The sequence below is a fragment of the Engraulis encrasicolus genome, chromosome 21, assembly GCF_034702125.1.
Source record: "Engraulis encrasicolus isolate BLACKSEA-1 chromosome 21, IST_EnEncr_1.0, whole genome shotgun sequence".
In the NCBI taxonomy this organism is placed as follows: Eukaryota; Metazoa; Chordata; class Actinopteri; order Clupeiformes; family Engraulidae; genus Engraulis; species Engraulis encrasicolus.
Genome location: NC_085877.1, coordinates 6,994,226 through 7,012,763, shown reverse-complemented (window position 1 = coordinate 7,012,763; position 18,538 = coordinate 6,994,226). Strand labels below are relative to the sequence as shown.

General features: G+C 40.4%; 2 protein-coding genes across 3 annotated transcripts in view; one reads left to right on the top strand and one right to left on the bottom strand.

The window, feature by feature from the left end:
- Positions 1-7,046, top strand: part of adgrv1 (adhesion G protein-coupled receptor V1) — a 108,150-nt gene extending 101,104 nt beyond the window's left edge. The window contains exons 83-90 of the mRNA XM_063187633.1: positions 775-891; positions 1,192-1,370; positions 2,397-2,554; positions 2,695-2,816; positions 4,192-4,377; positions 5,714-5,802; positions 6,274-6,353; positions 6,928-7,046. Of these exons, the coding sequence (XP_063043703.1) occupies positions 775-891; positions 1,192-1,370; positions 2,397-2,554; positions 2,695-2,816; positions 4,192-4,377; positions 5,714-5,802; positions 6,274-6,353; positions 6,928-7,043 (1,047 nt within the window). The 3' untranslated portion in view covers positions 7,044-7,046. The remainder of the gene's footprint in view (positions 1-774; positions 892-1,191; positions 1,371-2,396; positions 2,555-2,694; positions 2,817-4,191; positions 4,378-5,713; positions 5,803-6,273; positions 6,354-6,927) is intronic.
- Positions 7,047-7,320: 274 nt separating this feature from the next.
- LOC134437858 (snRNA-activating protein complex subunit 2-like) lies at positions 7,321-16,491 on the bottom strand. Of its 2 annotated transcripts, XM_063187411.1 has the most exons (5): positions 16,382-16,491; positions 15,955-16,213; positions 10,445-10,618; positions 8,908-10,006; positions 7,321-8,342 (listed from the first exon to the last, which is right to left on the bottom strand). In XM_063187411.1, exons 2-5 carry the CDS (start codon positions 16,198-16,200, stop codon positions 7,900-7,902), a joined length of 1,962 nt encoding a protein of 653 aa, XP_063043481.1. In that variant the 5' UTR covers positions 16,201-16,213; positions 16,382-16,491; the 3' UTR covers positions 7,321-7,899. The 2 variants fall into 2 exon arrangements, with proteins under 2 accessions (XP_063043481.1, XP_063043480.1); XM_063187410.1 differs by having other exon boundaries at positions 15,955-16,491.
- Positions 16,492-18,538: the final 2,047 nt, after the last annotated feature.

Below are 18,538 nucleotides of genomic sequence, written 5' to 3'. Positions count from 1 at the left end.
ACTGTATTATCAAATAAAGACACAAAAGCCCCTAAAAAATGAGCTGTTGTAGCCATTGAGAGTAAATAGAATGGAGGCCAAAATTCTATTTCATTGTTGAAGCCAAGTTGGAGCCAAGGTTGGACCCAAAAAGACCAAAAAATGGCCAAATCCCATTCATTCCTATGAGAGACATAAAACCCTGTATCTCCCTTAAATGCCACTCCAAGGGGATCATTTTTCGCTCAACTAGTAGGTCCCCTTGCTCTCCAACTTACCAGGGTGGTGATTTTTTGTGGTGATGTTTTATTTTAGAGAGATATTAAAAGTTAAATTGACCAATGAGCATCAGAACATGGTTTGATTGACCGTTAGAAGTCTTGTTGTTGTCCAATCAGCACCTGCGTTTGGCGTTGCTAAGGTGGAATGTAAGTTGGAATGTTCCCAAATCTGGCTTCAAAGCGTTGAATGGCAAATAGCGTTGATTTGGCGTCCATTCTATTTACTGTCAATGGTTGTAGCACAGCTAGAGGTGGAGTGCTGTAAAATTTCCGTTAACCATTCTAAAATACAGCAAAAATACACAGACTCAAGTGGCTTATGTAAAACTGTCAACTGGCTTATGTAGAAATTAATCATGGGTAAGATTTTAGCAGGCATCTATTTATTTTTAAACCTCATTCATAAATGTTTTGCTTTAAAATTATGCATGTCTTTGGGTACTGATTCAGTGAAATGACCCCTATGTACCAGTACTGGTTATACTTTTTCACCTCTTTCTTTTTCACCACACAGATTTGCTTTCTTGTGTCAGTGTTCAGAGGGAAGATGTCCCCTGAAGACAGCTGTGCGGCCCTTGGTCTTTTTTCTCACTACTTTCATGTCAGTCAATTTAGCTGGATGTTTATACAGGTAATAATATTAATAACATCAAATCAAATCAAAGTCAATCGGAATGCATTTGTATAGCACTACATTTGTGTCCCAACTAGTTGACTCAAAGTAATTCACATTCACACACAAACTGGCACACACCGGCTCTGTGTAGGTTGGGGAGACGGACGATTCGTTCAATGTTTCGTAGAGGACGTTTCGTTCAGTATAATGACATTTCGTAGAAGACGTTTTGTTCAACTCCTGCAGACGTTTCGTTCAACTGAGCAGACGTTTCGTTCAGGCTACCCCTAATCTTTATCTCTATTGTTCCTACAGGCAGTGAATTTTTGGCAGACTCTAGTGATGAATGACGAACACACAGAGAGACGATTTCTTCTATTTCTGCTTGTGGGCTGGGGACTTCCTGCTCTGGTCATCATTATACTGGTCATCGTGCTCCTCGGAGGATATGGTTGGAGTATTCATGAAGCATATGGACTAGTTCATGGATATGCGTAAGTTACAGTTTTTCTCCATTGGTTTGGCTCATTTCTTGAAACTGAGATGTCATTCTCAAAACAACACGGACAAATCTCCAATCCAACTTACAATTTCCCACAACAGAATGGCATTTTTCATTGCTTTCATCAAATTTCAAATGCTTTGTACATGTCTCAAATGTTTAGTACATCTCGGCAGATGGCTATATACAAGTACCCTACAGTTAACACATTGAGCAAACATTTAGCCCATTTTCCAAATAAATTGACCTGTCTTATCTAAACGAATTAGACAATTCTCAGTCTAATGGTTGCCCTCTCCAAAACATGTCAGCATGATTTCATTGTGTGAGTCATCATATGCAAAGTAGTCTACACAATTGTCAAAACAGTCAAGGACATAATATTTTAAGAATTTCTTTACTGTAAACAGTAAATTCATGACATTGTTCAACAGGCCAGATGGTATTGTAACTTTACTAGTTTGTAGAAAATAATTTTACAACCGTGTATACTACAGTTTCCTCTGTTATTTGTTATTTTTTCAAACGGCATTCTGTGGAAGGAATGTAGTTTTGACACACGGGTGAACTGTTTTTGGAGTGATATGAGCAAGTGATGAGGATCCATGGCGATATGCTGAACCATTCAGTTTATTTTGACAGAAGGACTAAATTAATCCAAATGAGCCAAACCAATTGAGAAGGATATATGCCATTTTTATGGTACTGACTATTTATGTGGGAGAAGGTTTAGTGCTGATGCAAGAATGAGCTGTTTTGGGAGGTATATGACATTTCGCTAGTTATCTGAACTGTTGTGCAGAAGTGTAAGAATGTTTAGCCAAATGACCCAAAATGTATAAAAAATGTCATCTCGGTTTCAAGAAATTAGCCAAACCAATCGAGAAAAACTGTAATATCTGTTCAGTAAGTTATATCTAGCTAGCCTCTAAACGCTCTATTGTCTCTACACATCATAAATATTAGCTCTTATTGTCTCTTATCTCTCTTATTTTCTCCTATCATCTCTTCTTTTTAGGTGTTTCATCCCCAATGTTTACGCAGCGCTGTGCTCCGCTGCTCTAGTGCCACTCATCTGTTTGGTGGGAGTGATGGTGGTCTTTGCTCATGCTTATCGGGTTACCCAACAATGGAAAGCATATGACGATATGTACAGAGGCCGGACAAATAGCTCAGGTTGGTCTTGTCATGCATTATTTATGTATATTGGTGAAGAAACTGTTACCAATGTATATGTCATATTGTCATATGTTTTTAATAATTATTATTCTGTTAGTCCTTAATAATCTCTGTATTGGTTTGTCTGTGTGTTCCAGAGATTCCTTTGGTGCTTAACCTATTTGCTCTGGTTACATTTGTGTGGCTGTGGGCAGGACTTCATATGGCTTACAGATATAATTGGATGCTGGTCCTTTACATTATCTTCAACCTCTTATTGGTAAGAGTGAATGCATCAACTGGGCCTTCTGAGGCCTCTCGGGCACATTGATACTAAGATTAAATGGTTTTTTTTTACATTTTTGAGCGAATTAAAAAGTTTTTAATCCAAAAGTGACACATAGAGGTTCGGGTATCCCTTTGCATTACTGCATATTTTGTCTTATCTTTGATTGAGTTTTTACAGCAACAACTTTTTGATGCACAGCTTGGCCACAAAAAAGCCCCACCAATAATGATGACGATGCTAGATTTTGAGTGCTATGCAAAGCCTTCTCCAGCACAGCCCAAAGATTCTCTCAATGAGGTTAAAGTCTGGACTCCACGGTATCCAATCCATGTGTAATAATATGTCTTGTGCTTATCCATATAATGCACAATGGTCAAATTTGGCATGCTCATTCATCAATAGGTGTTGTAAGCAGCTAGATTGCCATGTTGGCACTATATCCTCAGTGACCAAAACGTTTGCACACTTCACTTGGGTAGTACTTTTATTTATTTTCTAAATTTTGTCGCTGTCCAGCAGAAACCTTGTATCTCCACTATATTTTCTATTATTTTATATTCATTCTTTATTCCGTATAAAATATAAATCAGTACTACTGGTCTGTCTCCATGAGTTTAATGTGTGAAATATTGTGTGAGTTTAATTCGTGAAGCTATTTAATAACCAACTTTAATGTGGAGATGTTGATTTATGTAGAACAGTGTTTCTCAACCTTTTTTTAGGCGAGGCACCCTTTCAATTCATGAAAAATTTCAAGGCACCCCAAACCAACAAGTCGTAACATGGCATCGCATCCGATACCACACAAGCTTAGAAAAGTAACACGTTTGGAGACGTCACACGACCTACGTTCGAAGTTGCAGCTGACTGGGGCTACCTATATTTACTTTATTGTGCGTAAATGGCAGATGGAAGATTCCACTGACTAGCATTAACTTATGTAGTATAATACATATTTGTCTTATTTATTAATCAGCCACGTTTCCGCGGCACCCCTGAGGGGGCCCTGCGGCACCCCTGTTGAGAAACACTGATGTAGAAAATAGTGGTTTATAAATTAAGAAGCAAAAAAAAAGTGCAGATACAATGTTTCTGCTGTATAGTGACAAATAAAAGTACCCTATTATATCGGCATCCAGGTGTGTGTGCTCCCCTTGCTTGCTCCTATAGTTCACCTATTGCATCCTACGCAACCCCCTAAAAATATGGGCCCACAGGCCACCCGGAAATGCCCTGCTCCTCACAGTCTAGGCTCAGTTTTTAAAAAATCAACACCATGCTGTGGAAATACCTTGCAACCTTTATTTGACAAGTTGCGCTTGTTCAGTCTTGCAAACCTGTGTATTGTTTGTGTTTCTTCCGGTAGGGTCTGTATGTATTTGCTGTTTATTTCATTCTGCATAACCAGTTGTGCTGGCCCACCAAAGCCAGCTACACTGTGGAATTTAATGGCCACAGCAGGGGCGTCTCCATTTACTCTGGAAAAGGTGACATCATAATCCCCAGTGAGATCAGCAAATCCACACAGGACCTCATCAGTGCCATGGAAGAGGTATAATATTTCAAGATTCAAAAGACTTTTGGGTAACACTTTCTATGAAGCCCATATCTATAGTGCATTATGAGCACATTTATAACAACTTATAATGCGCATCATAGTGAATTATGACTACACTCATAACGCTTCATGATGAAGTATATCAACTGTCATGAATAACTATACATCTAGTTTATAATGCATTATACATCTTAAGGTGTTTTGAGTGCTCGTGAATGGTTATAAATTACAGGCAGTGAAGGGGCTTAAAATACATTATAACTGTCATAATGCACTATGATTAATTATGATATGCATTATACGTTGCTATAAATGCGCTCATAATGCGCTATAGATATTGGCTACATAGAAAGTGTGACAGACTTTTTTTCATTTGTGTAACGTGTTGCCAAGATCGAAATTTGAAGTGTGTGTTATGTGTGTGCGTCATTTCACTGAATGTAATGCATTTGCAATACTGTATCCACCATCTGAACTTAATCATTGAGTTTGCTGATGTGGTGCATGGTCTAATGTTAAAATATGCCCAGTTAATGTTATAGTCGTGGTTGCCAGATTAGATGGCTTTCCCACCGATTTGGGCTGTTTATGTTGACCATCTGCAGCAACAACAACCAAAAACATTCTGTATTTGTGGTCATAAGTTAGTGCCATTACAACACACAGGTGATCACTCCAGAGAACACGTCTCAGCGGCATGCTTTACACCACTGCATTTGACGCTTTGCATTGCACCTGGTGATGTATGGCTGCCTTGGATGCATCTTCTTGGCCATTGAAGCCCATTCCATGAAGTTCTCTGTACATGGGATAATCTGAAGGGCACATTAAAACCCCTTAGCGCAGCACTATGGCTCTCTGTAATGTCATGGCAATGTTGTTATGATGTAGTTAAGCATTTTCAGCAAGTGAATAGGGTCGCCGGCGACCCCTGCTGCAGTAAGAGGCTACATTTGGAGCTCTGTAGCAATTGACTGTGCAAAAAATGGGTGACCTCTTTGAACTCAGCTGACCCCTCTCCATCAGTTTACGTGGCCTCTTCTATTTTCTTATAGCTGACAATTGACTGTGGAACAATTAGGAGCAAGGTCATTTTATGACAGGATTTGCACAGGTGGCATCCTATGACCGGTCCATCCTGAAATTCTCTAAGCTCCTGAGAGCGACCCATTCTTTCACAAATGTTTTTAAAATGGTCAGCATGCCTAGGTGCTTGATTTTATACATCTGTGGCCAGGCCAAGTGATTAGGACACCTGGTTCTGATCATTTGGATGGGCTAGTGAATACTCTTGGTAATGTAGTAGTGTATGTACCAAATGCATTCCCAGGTATCGGCTGACTGGGAACAAGCCTCCCTAAGGCGCAGCAGCCAGATAGGCAGCATTAGTGCTCTGGGACCAGAGAGTCAGCCGTATGTGTAAGTAGATTGACCTGCATCCTGTGATATGCTATGGACAGTTGTATTTGAAGAGCTTTGTTGCAAAATGACGTACGTATATCCATTTTGGAACATTTTGGAAAATTGACATTTTTGTATTGGGCATTGAATTGCATTGCATAGCAAAATGCATTTTATTTGGGTTTAAAAGGCATGTTCTCAAAATATTTGATTGGCAAGAATTCACACATATAGGATGGGACATCTGAACAGTCATTTCCAATAATAAAATGCAAAAGTAAAAAAAATGGCACTTCCGACATTTTGCAATGAAAGTCTTCATTTTCTTTACAAGCCTATAATGTATTGCTCTATGTAGCCCATCATATTAGCTGTCTTACCTATTGACCAGTGTTTTCCAGACTTCTATTTCACTAAAAGCTGCCTGTAGCCTAGGTTACCACATTGCATGTGACGAATAAACTACTCTTACCCTTACTCATACCACAGTGATCCGGAATTACTGCACACTCTCACAGCTGATGACGAACTACAAGACTTTGATGACCTTATATTTTCCTTAAAGACAGGTGAGTAAAAGCATTTAAACATGCACACAACGTACACATAACATCTTGCATTCATTCATATATTATAAATATGACTTTTTAACAGGTGTGTCAAACAGTATTCCAACTTAACAATTTTGAAAATGTTAAGTTGGTTCCAAAACCAACAATTTTGAAAATGTTCAGTTGGTTCCAAAACCAACAGTCAGTGCTGCAGTCAAACACTGCTCCAAGGTGAATTCGGATACAGTCGATAGTTTACTGTCACTACTGTGACTAGAGGTCACTGTGAAGCAAGAAGCCCCTTCGAAGTGATAAAGCTTTGCACACATCTGTTTGCGTTTAGTTGTAGCCTAGTTGTAGAAAAGCAATCTACTGAACGATAAAGCTATTAAACAACCAGTCATTTTCTTGCAAATTGCATTAATATGGGGTTGGAAGGATAGCAAGTATTTTAACTCCTCCACTCTTTCTAGTAATGTTCAGTCAAGAAAAGTAGCTGACTTATCAGTCAATAGCACATAGCCACTTAAAGGTACATGGTGCTGTTTATCATTACTGTTGCAAATGTTAATTATTGTGTCTAATTCCACAGGTGCTGGGCTTACTGCCAGTGACACCGGATCCTTGCAGGGAAGTCACGATAGCACAATCACAGAGTCCCAGATTGTGGAGCTGCGACGTATCCCAATCGCAGACACACACCTTTAACCTTTTTTGACATACAATGGCTAGAAAAAAAAGTGAACCCTTTGGAATTATTTGGATTGGGCATGAAATCCTTTCTGACCCTTATCTACTGTAATTCACAAACAGGAGACAAATACATTCTGCTTGAACTAATTAATATTAGTGCACAAATCAATATTTTCATTTTTTTATTGAATATTACAAACATTCACAGTGTGAGGTGGAAAGGTATGTGAACCTTGGATTTAATAATAAAAAAATATCCTTGGATTTAATAACTAGTTGACCCTCCTTTAACATCAATAACCTCAAGCAAATGTTTCCTGTAGTCCATGTAGTCATCAGGATTTTTAAATTCTTTTTCACAAAACTGTTTCAGATCAGAAATATTATTGAGATGTCTGGTGTGAATTTCTGTCATGACAAAGAAATGCCATGATGTCTGTTTCTACAAGTGGTCTCTTTTTTTGTTCCAGATGTTCAAGCATAATATTCATTCATAGTGGCTGGAGCGTCTAATGTTTTAATTATCCTTACAGTTGAAGGACTAAATCATGTTGGTTGAAAAGACTAAACGTTTTATAATAATCAGTGCTTTTTATTGAAGTTATAACAGCAATTGAACATTGCATTTGCATTTTGATACACTACAGTGCAAAACCTTTTTCAAGAGGACAGGATTACTTTGCGCATTGTTCACTTAATATAAGTAATATAACACTTAAAATTAAACAGACATATTAACATATTTAACTGTAACAGAGAGTGTCAACATAAGTGCATTATGGATAACAGAACAATGTATTTGATAACACGAAGAATACTGCTGCTATAAAACAAGGCTTTTCAACTCACTGAATTGAGTACTTTCTCCTCATTAACGTTTCTCTTTTCGTCCCAACAGAGAGAGTGGGACCATTAAAGGATTAAGAGGCAAAACACCAATACTCTCCCAGGTTTCTTTAACTCTGGGGGCCTCCGGTTCTGGAGGAGACTTATCCGTCCCAGCACTTGATGGTTCTGTTGGTTTAGCGCTTTGCTCAGTCTGTGATGCGGCTTGGCCAGTTGCCGATGTGACTGGTTCAGTCTGCGGTGCTTCTTGGCCAGTTGCCGATGTGACTGGTTCAGTCTGCGGTGCTTCTTGGCCAGTTGCCGATGTGGCTGGGTCAGTCTGCGGTGTGGCTTGCTTGTTTTTTTGCGTTTTTGCAGGAGTGTAGAGTCGTGAGTACATTTCCAGAAAGTGATCGCGCAAACCCTCACAGTCCAGCAGAGGGAGCTCTTCGGGCAGACACATGATGAGATCCAACACCACCGCACACTCTATGGACACACACAAGGGACATCAACACAAAAAAGGGCATCATGATTAAATAATTACTTTTTGAAACAAAGTAATTCAAGTAAAAAATAGTGTAAGCATGAAACATGTATAATATGTGTATATCTGAAAATCTGCCTGTCTTGCCATGTCCTTTATGTTAGGTTATGAGGTTTAGCAAGGTTCTATTAACCATACTGGCATTAGAAGGACAGATCTGCAATCCAAGCATGGGCTTTTACCCAAACGATGATGAGTCTGATGGGACTGTTTGAGCTTCCGAGAAGTATGCGAGATAAATATCGTACTTACTTATCGTACGTTAGCTACAGAAAGAGTATAGGGTCTCGGTCACCTATGTCCAATAAGGTCTGCAGACTTAAATTTGAAGTCAATTTAAATAAAAACTGACTCCATCTTGGTTTCTACCTAAATTAAGAGGTGAATATTTCAGTATTGATCAGATTTCTGGCAATTATCAAACTAATTTCTTTGACCAAACATCTGGCTTTTCTTAATTCAGCATAAGCAGAGTAACTAACATATTCCAGGAAATGCCATACTCACCCATTGCTGTGAGATGGCCCTCACAGTCGCTGACGCCCTTGGAGACTGCGCTGAGATATGAATAAATCCTTTCAAAGTCAACAGTGTTACCCGTGTCATACTCAGCAGTGTCATACTCAGCAGTGCTTCCAGGGTTGAGAACTTGGCTGCGTAGGACTGAAGAATAGACCACATGTGGAGGTCCTGAAGCACTGTGGGTTCCAGCCAGTTGGGGAGGCACAAGCAGTCCACCTGGTACTGGGTGAATCTGTAGTGCAGCGGGCAGGGAAGCGATTGCACCCGGTAATGTTGAGGAGGCAACTGGGACCATTGCAACACTAGGATTTGACGCAGGTGCTGTAGAAGAAAGTTGTGGTTGTGTACCAGCTGATTGTGGTGCTATAATCACTCCTGGGGCTGGTGTAAGCTTTGGTAAAGTGAACAGGAGTGGGGGTGCACCTGGTAATGCTCCTGAGGCTACTGGGCCCATTACCACTGTAGGGATCTGGTAGCTTGGAGGTCTGGAGATGACGGTGCCTTTGTCAGGCCCAGAAGTGGTGGCATTTGACACAGCTGCTGCTTGAGAAGAAGGTTGTGTTTCGGGAGGAGGTGCAGTGTGTATAGCAGATGTAAGCTGTAGTGCAGTAGACGGTAATGGGGTTGCACCTGGTAATGTTGATGAGGCAACTGGTACCATCACCACTGTAGGGGCATGAGAAGTGGGAAGAGGCCCGGTGGTGAAATTCGACACAGTTGCTGTATGAGAGGGATGCTGTGGTGCAGGGTTTGATCCTGAACAATTCTGGGTAACAGCGGATTGCAAGGGCATAATCACTCTTTGCATTTGGGTAAGTGGTAGTGCAGTGGAGAGGAAAGGGGTTGCACCTGGTAATGTTGAGGAGGATACTGGGACCATCGGCACTGTAGGGACATGAGAACTTGGAGAAGGTCTGGAGATGACGTCAGGACGAGACACCGTGCGATTTGAAACAGCTGCTGTGCGAGAAGGAGGTTGTGTTTGAGAAGGTGCTGTACTGAGGGCTGTTGATGGGCTGTCCAAGGGGCGTGGAGGGACCGAGCAGCGCAGACTCCGGGGTTCTGTGCCAGCTATTACCAGCATCTACAACAAAGCACACATCATGCACACATGCTCAGATACAGAGATCACCACATCTTTTTCAGAGATTGCACTTGACCCAATGTTATTACTCAATGTATTTCTAGTCGTGTGCAGCTCAATGATACTGAGCGGTCCTTTCATGTGAAATCAGAAAACCATCTCTTTATGTCTGTCAGTCAATTTAAGTCACAATCAACGATGAATGTATAGGTTCTACCTTGCCACTAAAAAAGCACAGTAAGTTTTATTAAAATCCATGCGAGTCACACCCCATTAAGTTGTGACATACACAACTTAACAAAACAAGTGAAATTCCTACACAAATTGAGAATTGGGGGGGGGGTTTTTTTAAATCAGCTCCTAGTGGGGTTTAACAAAGTCAACTCTATTGAACACTACAGTAACTGTGACATCCTAGATGACAGGTCGTCATCATACCCTTGAGAATGCTGCTGAGATGGCCTCCTCGTGGCCTCCCGCCATCCTCTCCATCAGCTCGGCCCAAGCCTGGATGGGAGCCCTGTGGTGGCGATCCTTCATCACCTGATACCTCGCCTGGTTGAACGCTCTCTTCGTAATGGTTCGCTTTAAGGTCCCCAGCATTGAATCAATCTGAAACAACATGGCAGGGCATGCAGTGAAATTATAATCCCAGCTCTGATGCACACAATGTTGTCACAGATTTCTTCTCCAGACTTTGGAGTGAGATGAGTGTACTTCAGTTTCTCTCACATCCATCACATCTCAATGTAGTAGTATTTGCAGGATTACAGGAGGCGTCTTGCAGTAGGTCTCACATCTGATCTGAGGTCCAACTGCATGAGGCCCGGTTGCACAAAACACCTTAAGTTAAGTATTTCCCTTAAAGTCTGAGTTAAGGGTCCCCTAAGTGAAAGTCAGTTGCACAAACACCCTTAAAATTTCCCCTTAAGTTTTCCTTAAGGGTTTCCCCTTAAATATTTAAGAGTTTCCCTTAAAGTTAAGAAATCCCTTAAAGTTCGTTGCACAAAAGACCTTAACAACCAAGTTAAGGGAAAATATCTGAGGGACCGATATCGTCGCCTTAAGTCAGACATGGCTGAGTTTATGCACATTCAGCAACGTGATCAACGGATTCAAATAAGAGTTTTCCGCGACCGGGAGAACCCAATGGATAGGCACGCTTACCGACGAACCGTTAATTATTAATTATAGGCCTAGATTTGATAGACAATCCATATATGAATTATCCGACCGTCTCGAATTGGACCATGCTACAGGAGTTGTGCTCTCCCTGCCGTCTTGCAGCTGATGATTGCGCCAGGCACGGCGCCAGAAAATCAGCTTTGGATGGGCCAGAACATTTTTGGGTGGCACTTCATTAGACCTATAACATCAAGTCCTCATAACAAAACGTCTATTTTTTCTCGAATATGTGCGTATATTCAGTGTTTCCTCATTGTGAAGATTCTCGGATGAAGTTATGGCCGCGGGGTAGCCCATTCATTAATTTCCTCCCTCACAGTCTCGTCCATTGTCCCACCATCACCAAATGTTTTTATTGCCCTCAAACCCCACATTTATTTTGCTAACATGCATGAAGATGACAATGATCAATGATCCTCGCTGTGTTAATTATGACACTGGAGTTGTTTGGGAGTTGTTTTAGGAGCTCGAAAATGCAGGTGAGACACACGGCACTTCCCCAGTGCTTGCGCCATAGCCTATTATTATAATTCTTATAATTCGCATTACCGCTTGACACTTCCAAAACAACGCGGAAGAAACTAAAGATAAATGTAATGATAGGCCTATCACAAATACAAAATAATGCATGGGGAGTAGAGCCCACGTCTGCTAAGAGAAGAGAGGAGAACGTTTGGAGCGGTCCTTAATTTGTAAAGAGGGAGGTCGCGGAGCACGGAGTGGCTCGGTGAAGAGAGGCGGGCGGGGCACATGTTGCGAACAACGCTATGCTCAGGTGCTGCCTGCGATATCCCAAGCACACGGCTCATAGTCAGCCTGCCATCAGCAGCTAAGGTGCTTAAATAAACTTTTGATGGCATTTTTTGTTAAAAGTTGGCAACCATGCCAGAAGTTATCAGCATGGGCTAAGGTTTCAGAATCACCTGGTTGCCAACATGGAAATTGACCTTTAAGGTCAAATCTGAACGTCAAAAGGTCAAATAACAGTGTTATTTAGTTAAAAATTGTTACAAAGTTGTTAAAAGAGGGAAACCATGTCAGAAGTCATCAGCATGGATTAAGGATTCAGAATCAACTTCTTGCCAACACTGAACTTGACCTTTAGGGTCAAATTTGAAGGCCAAAAGGTCAAAAACAGGGAATTTTCTTGCTAGTCTTTTTTGGGAACTGTATATACATGGAATTCTTTTTCAAAAGTTGGCAACCATGCCAGAAGTCATCAGCATGGACTAAGGATTCAGAATTAACTTGTTGCCAACACAGAGCTTGACCTTTAGGGTCAAATTTGAAGGTCAAAAGGTCAAAACCTATGTATTTTAAGGTTAGACTTTTTGGAGGACTGTGTTCATGGAAGTCTTTTTCAAAAGTTGGTAACTATGCTAGAACTTATCAGCATGGACTAAGGTTTCAGAATCACCTGGTTGCCAACATGGAACTTGACCTTTAAGGTCAAATCTGAAGGTCAAAAACAATGTATTTTCTGGTTTGCCTTTTTTGATGATCTTTATATTCATGGAATTCTTGTTTTCAAAAGTTGGCAACCATGCTAGAAGTTATCAGCATGGACTAAAGTTTCAGAATCACCTGGTTACCGTGCAGAACTTGACCTTTAAGGTCAAATTTGAAGGTCAAAAGGTCAACCGAGGTCAATAAAAAAATCAGTTTTTTGGTGATGTGCTTTCATAAAATACAAGGTTTTTTGCATGGTACTATATATTGAATAATTAGCAGGCCTATAATTTGATATGATTTGATTTGGCTTATCATGGTGGGACTCTGGCCTGTCATCCTTAGACATTCATCATAGCTCATTAGCATAAAATTAACTTAAACTTGTATTTTCACTCTGGTCATCTAAATTACTTTATTCTTCTTTGTGAAGCACATTAAGCTGCTGGTATGAAATGGGATATGCCTTGGCTCACCAGTGAATTTGCTTTGCCCCATCAATTCACAGGCTTTCCATAGAAAAAATAATGACTTATGTTGTTTCTAATGTGTTTCAAATGGTTATAGCAATGAAGGATACTTGCTGATTTGCTATGCCATATCATGGTTAGGAAATTAAACCTACAGTAAGAGTAGATCAAGTATTGCACACTTTTCTTGATGTTCTCATAACTACTGTAGAATGTTCTGTTGCAATTTCCCAGGCTTGAGTTTTTGTGTCACCTGTCCAAAGCAACATGCTTATCTTTGGGTATTGATCGGTCTGGACATGACTTTTTTCCGGAAAGACAAAAAGGCAATTGATATGTTACCACCAAGTGATGCATATGGATTGCATCTTGCACAAGCAAATCAGCAGGCAAATGTATGGCTGCAGTCTGACAAAGTGCATATTAACAAAGACACTGAGGAGGCAGGTGGTTGGAAAGTTGTAGACCAACACTTGATGGCTGTGTGGCAAAGGAAACCTCCAGTTCCACATAGTAGCTTAGGACCGATAATTTGTGGTTGTAGAACCAAGTGGCCAATACATGCTTGCAGTTGCCTGAGGAATGGACAGCCCTGTATACCTGCATGTGATAGAATGTTTAAACGCCGTAGGGATAGAACATGATCTGGATGACACAACCTTTTTGTAATAACAGCAACAATAGCTCCTTCAAATACATAAATATTCAGTATGTACTGACATCACATTTGAATTTTAATGATCGTTTTAATTATTATTGAAGTAAAGAAACAATATGATGAATTACATTCTTGTTATTGACCATTTGCAATAATCACTTTCATTCATACCCTAATAATAAAGACTATATGACTTCTAAATATACAGTCCCCTAAAGTATTGCAACAGAAAGGCAAATTTCCTTGTTTTTGTTGTTCACTGAAGACTTGTGTTTAAAGGGGTTCTGAGTAGGATTAAAAGGTTCATTAATCGCTGTTCAGAGTCATCTGATACTTATTTGAGTCATTAGTAGGTGAAGGGTGACTCTCGCAACCACTTCCACAGTCCACTGTCAGAAAACCCCAAATGCAGCTTTTGACAGTGCTGTCCGCTTCGGGAGAAACCTCATCAAAACAGTGTTTCATTTTCTTTAATATTATTACTTTCACTCACCTAAAATGATTTACATAATAAGAATTATCTCCTCCAGGTACTAATTATTTAATACATCATGCAAACAACATGTATTTTATGAAAGCATTTCTCAAAAACCCCAAAACATTTTTTTTTAACCTCGGTTGACCTTTTGACCTTCAAATTTGACCTTAAAAGGTCAAGTTCTATGCTGGTAACCATGGACCATCTTTGTCCATATTGATAACTTCTAGCATGATTGTCAACTTTTGAAAAAGAATTCCATGGATATGAAGGCAAACTAGAAAATGCATTGTTTTTGACATTCAAATTTGACCTTAAAAGTCAAGTTCCATGTTGGCAACCAGGTGATTCTGAAACCTTAGTCCATGCTGATAACATCTAGCATGGTTGCTGACATTTGAAAAAGAATTCCATGAATATACAGTTCCCAAAATAGACTAACCAGAAAATACATTGTTTTTGACCTTTTGACCTTCACATTTGACCCTAAAGGTCAAGTTCCGTGTTGGCAACAAGTTGATTCTGAATCTCTAGTCCATGCTGATGACTTCTGACATGGTTGCCCACTTTTAACATCATTTTAACATTTTTTAACTAAATAACACTGTTGTTTGACCGTGGTTGACCTTTTGACCTTCATATTTGACCTTAAAGGTCAAGTTCCATGTTGGCAACCAGGTGATTCTGAAACCTTAGCCCATGCTGATAACTTCTGGCATGGTTGCCAACTTTTAACAGAAAATGCCATCAAACATTTATTTTAGGGTCTTGGCAGGCTGACTATCATGTAGGCTATGCATGCAAGAAGATGTCATTTCAACCGCAACAATGCGACGATCAGAGCACACAATCACACTTTGAACCACTCAAACACATAGCCTATGCACGCACACAACTGTTGGAGCACAGTATTCCATAACCAGACATCTGGTTCGACAATTAAGCCATGGACATATGGTGTTGTTCCTTCCTCGCTTGGACCGCAAGGTTTAAAAAAAAAAAAAAATCGACCTCCCCCACTGTCCTCTTCACCATATTTCTCGAGTTTAGCCTATGGTCGCGGTGGTCTCTTCCCATTGTTGCTGCTTCTTCGCGGCCGTTATTTGAGGGTTGAATTTGCTTTTTATTATGTTTTTTCTTTTGTTAAATTCCTCTAATAATACCACTTTCTCTTCCTCTGACCAGTTTGGCTTTCTAGCCTTACCATTGTCCATGTTTAGGCCTATAGATAAATAGCTACAGAATGGTTAACGATGTTTTGAGAAGAATATTCAAGAATGACTTAAAAAGTTTCCTTGGAAACAATAGAATTCTACCGTTGTAAACTCCTCTTTACTGTAGTAAATCCCTTAGGGCTTTCCCTTACCTAAGGGAAGGACTTAAGGCATTCTGTGCAACCCCCTTAAGTAGATCCCTTAGCTAAGGGAAAATGAGCCCTTAAGGGTCACACTTAAGGGAGAAAACTTAAGGTGTTTTGTGCAACCAACCCTTACTATGTTGACTACCACCTTGTTAACTTCACTCCATGCCTTGGTGTTACTATGACAGTGCTGAAGATTGAAGACACACAGCATCCAAATGCCATTCACGTCATGTCTAGTATAGACTGTGCAGCCTAGTCCTATTTCATTAAGTGTGTTGAGTTGTGTTGTGATTATACACCTGTTACACAGTCTATGCCCTCACTTAGCCGCCATATCTAGTTTACCTGCTGCACTGAGCGGTGAGGTGCATGATCCCTCTGAAGTTCCTCCAGATCGATGTCATCACTAGTAGTCTTCTTCATTTGCTTTCGGAGTCCTTTTAGAACCTGCTTCAGTTCTTGGCGATTCCATATTTGTCCCTTTGAAGAGGCAGCTGGAGTTGGCGTTGAAGTATCCGCGGTGTCCGTTCCCCGTCTCAAATAGGCAGCGGCAGACTTCGTGGATCTGTTGGGTCGGCGTGGGGGCTTCATTGCTGTTGGGATACTTCGGACAACAGGATACTTTTCATTATGCTTTAGGAGATTGCGAAATGTTGCTGCGATAGCTTGTCGGTGCCCAACAACCCATAACAGCCAGCCATGTGATTGGACAGAATCAACTAAATAGACTACCATACAGCAAATAATAATAGTCTAGAATGAATAAACCGACCTTCATACATGCACCCACGTTGCATCTGTTGAGTGTCAACGCGTATTGAAAACGAAATACACTTTCTCTTGGCATCCACCATCTCCTAACACAATCGTTCACTTCACGGACCTCTCTGCTGCTTGCGTGCTTCCGTGTTTATTGTGTCACGTGGGTACTATTTACGGATGGCAACTAGGTTCAAAAAGTAAGGCAAAGGCAACACTGACATAAATCCAGGTGTTTGGTCTCAACTTCTACAATGTTCTCTAAATATAGTGTGAGAGCCTATGTATCTGATTTGGGGTCCCGTTGGATTTGGATGCTAATTTTTGGAGACATTTATATCTTCATTCTATAGGGTCTAAGCAGGAATGAAAAAAACATGTCTCCATTTTTTCTTTTGACTTTTAGTGCCTTTAACCCTTTAACATTCCTGGTGATTTGCCTGAAAAACGCATGAAAAAGCAATCATAATTGAAATTGTAACTGTACCCCAGCCCAGTACCCCATTGACAAAATAACACCACTTTTGTAAAGCAGACATTCTCTAGTTCTTTCATAGTCAGATTCACTGGAAATTGTTCTGGTGAAATCTGTAGATTAAGAAATTATTGTAATTTTTGATAATTGTTGTCCCTCGCCTAAAAAAATAAAATGTATATCTATTAAACAGACCCTTTACTGTGAGGAAAGGGGTTACAGACAGAATGAAACAAAGAACTTTCATTTCAAATTTCATTACAATATCTCAAAATGTGTGCTCTCTACACCATTTTATATGTGGGTATGCCTAGGCGTTTTTGCAAAGTACCATTTGGAGTCTCCAAATGGACACTTTTGGAGACATATTGGTTTGCTAATGGAAAACATGCCACTACTTATAAATGCAACATCACAGACCAAAAAGTGATATATCTTTGGAAAGGTTACACTTTAGAGGATTACATTACACTGTTAGAATACTCACAAAACCCTGATTGTTAGAAAACCCTGAATGAATAGGGGAAAAGGGGGGGATGCATGCAATCGTGTACTGTAGATGTACACATGTCTGTCATTATTGTAAGTGACTTGTATATGCATATAGCTCATGACAGTCTTGATGAGCACAATACAGCCACAAGAGTCAATTCAAGTCAAGTTAAGTATACTTTAATGTCAAAAATCTATGTAACAGAGTTAGCACAGAAGTTTGAAATGGCGTTTGACCAATCTCAAATGTGCAGTTGCTAAACATAACCAAGACATTGACAAAAAATCACCCACACACACACACACACACAGCAGTAAAAAAACATACTACATATGAATTGAAATACTTTCTCTGACACATGCACTCATACCATAGCGATAGTATAACCACACACACCCTGAATGGCTTCAAATGGCTGGTCATGGCACACATCAAGTCTACCCTTCCACCCACCCTAGACCCATACCAGTTCGCATACAGATGCACACACACACACACACACACACACACACACACACACACACACACACACACACACAGTACTCTTTTCATATTTAAAATATGTTTATACAGTGATATGCAGCGAGATCAACAGTTCATTGCTAATCAAAATTATCTCAGCTCTACAACCAGCCCTCACCTGGGAAAAAAAGACCCATAGACCTACTGTATGTGAGACCTATGCTGTTCATTGACTTTAGCTCAGCATTCAATACCATAGTACCCCTAACAGCTGATGCAAACTGGACAAACTGGGCCCCAGCACCTCCCTCTGCAACTGGCTGCTGAACTTCCTATGCCAGAGTCCACAAGCAGTGTGTGCTGGCAACAACACCTCGGACACCATTGCACATGAGGTCCACAAGGGTGTGTGCTCAGCCCTCTGCTCTTCACCCTGATAACACAGGACTGCAAAACAACCCACACAATACCAACCACCTAGTGAAGTTTGCAGACGATACATCTCCCAACGAGAAGAGACACACTACAGCAGTGGTTCTCAACTGGAACAGTCTTGGGACCCACCATTTTCCGCTCTCATTCGGTCGCGACCCAATTTTTTTTAGCGTTCAAGTCAATTCAACAATTCTCAAAATGTAACCAAGACTCGGATGACTGGTTGCACGCTATCTATCTGGCATAAACATTCAGATTGTATGTATGACAACAAATGACAGAGTTCACTAGCCTACCAAAATAAA

Bases quoted from the DNA above. Each gene is read 5' to 3' on its own strand.
- LOC134437858 (XM_063187410.1), bottom strand. From the start codon at position 16,344: ATGGTAGTCTATTTAGTTGATTCTGTCCAATCACATGGCTGGCTGTTA. The intron at 10,619-15,954 runs GTAAACTAGATA...ATGTTGTTTCAG, and splicing joins CTCACCGCTCAGTGCAGCAG to ATTGATTCAATGCTGGGGAC. The intron at 8,343-8,907 runs GTGAGTATGGCA...GTGTGTCCATAG, and splicing joins GGGCCATCTCACAGCAATGG to AGTGTGCGGTGGTGTTGGAT.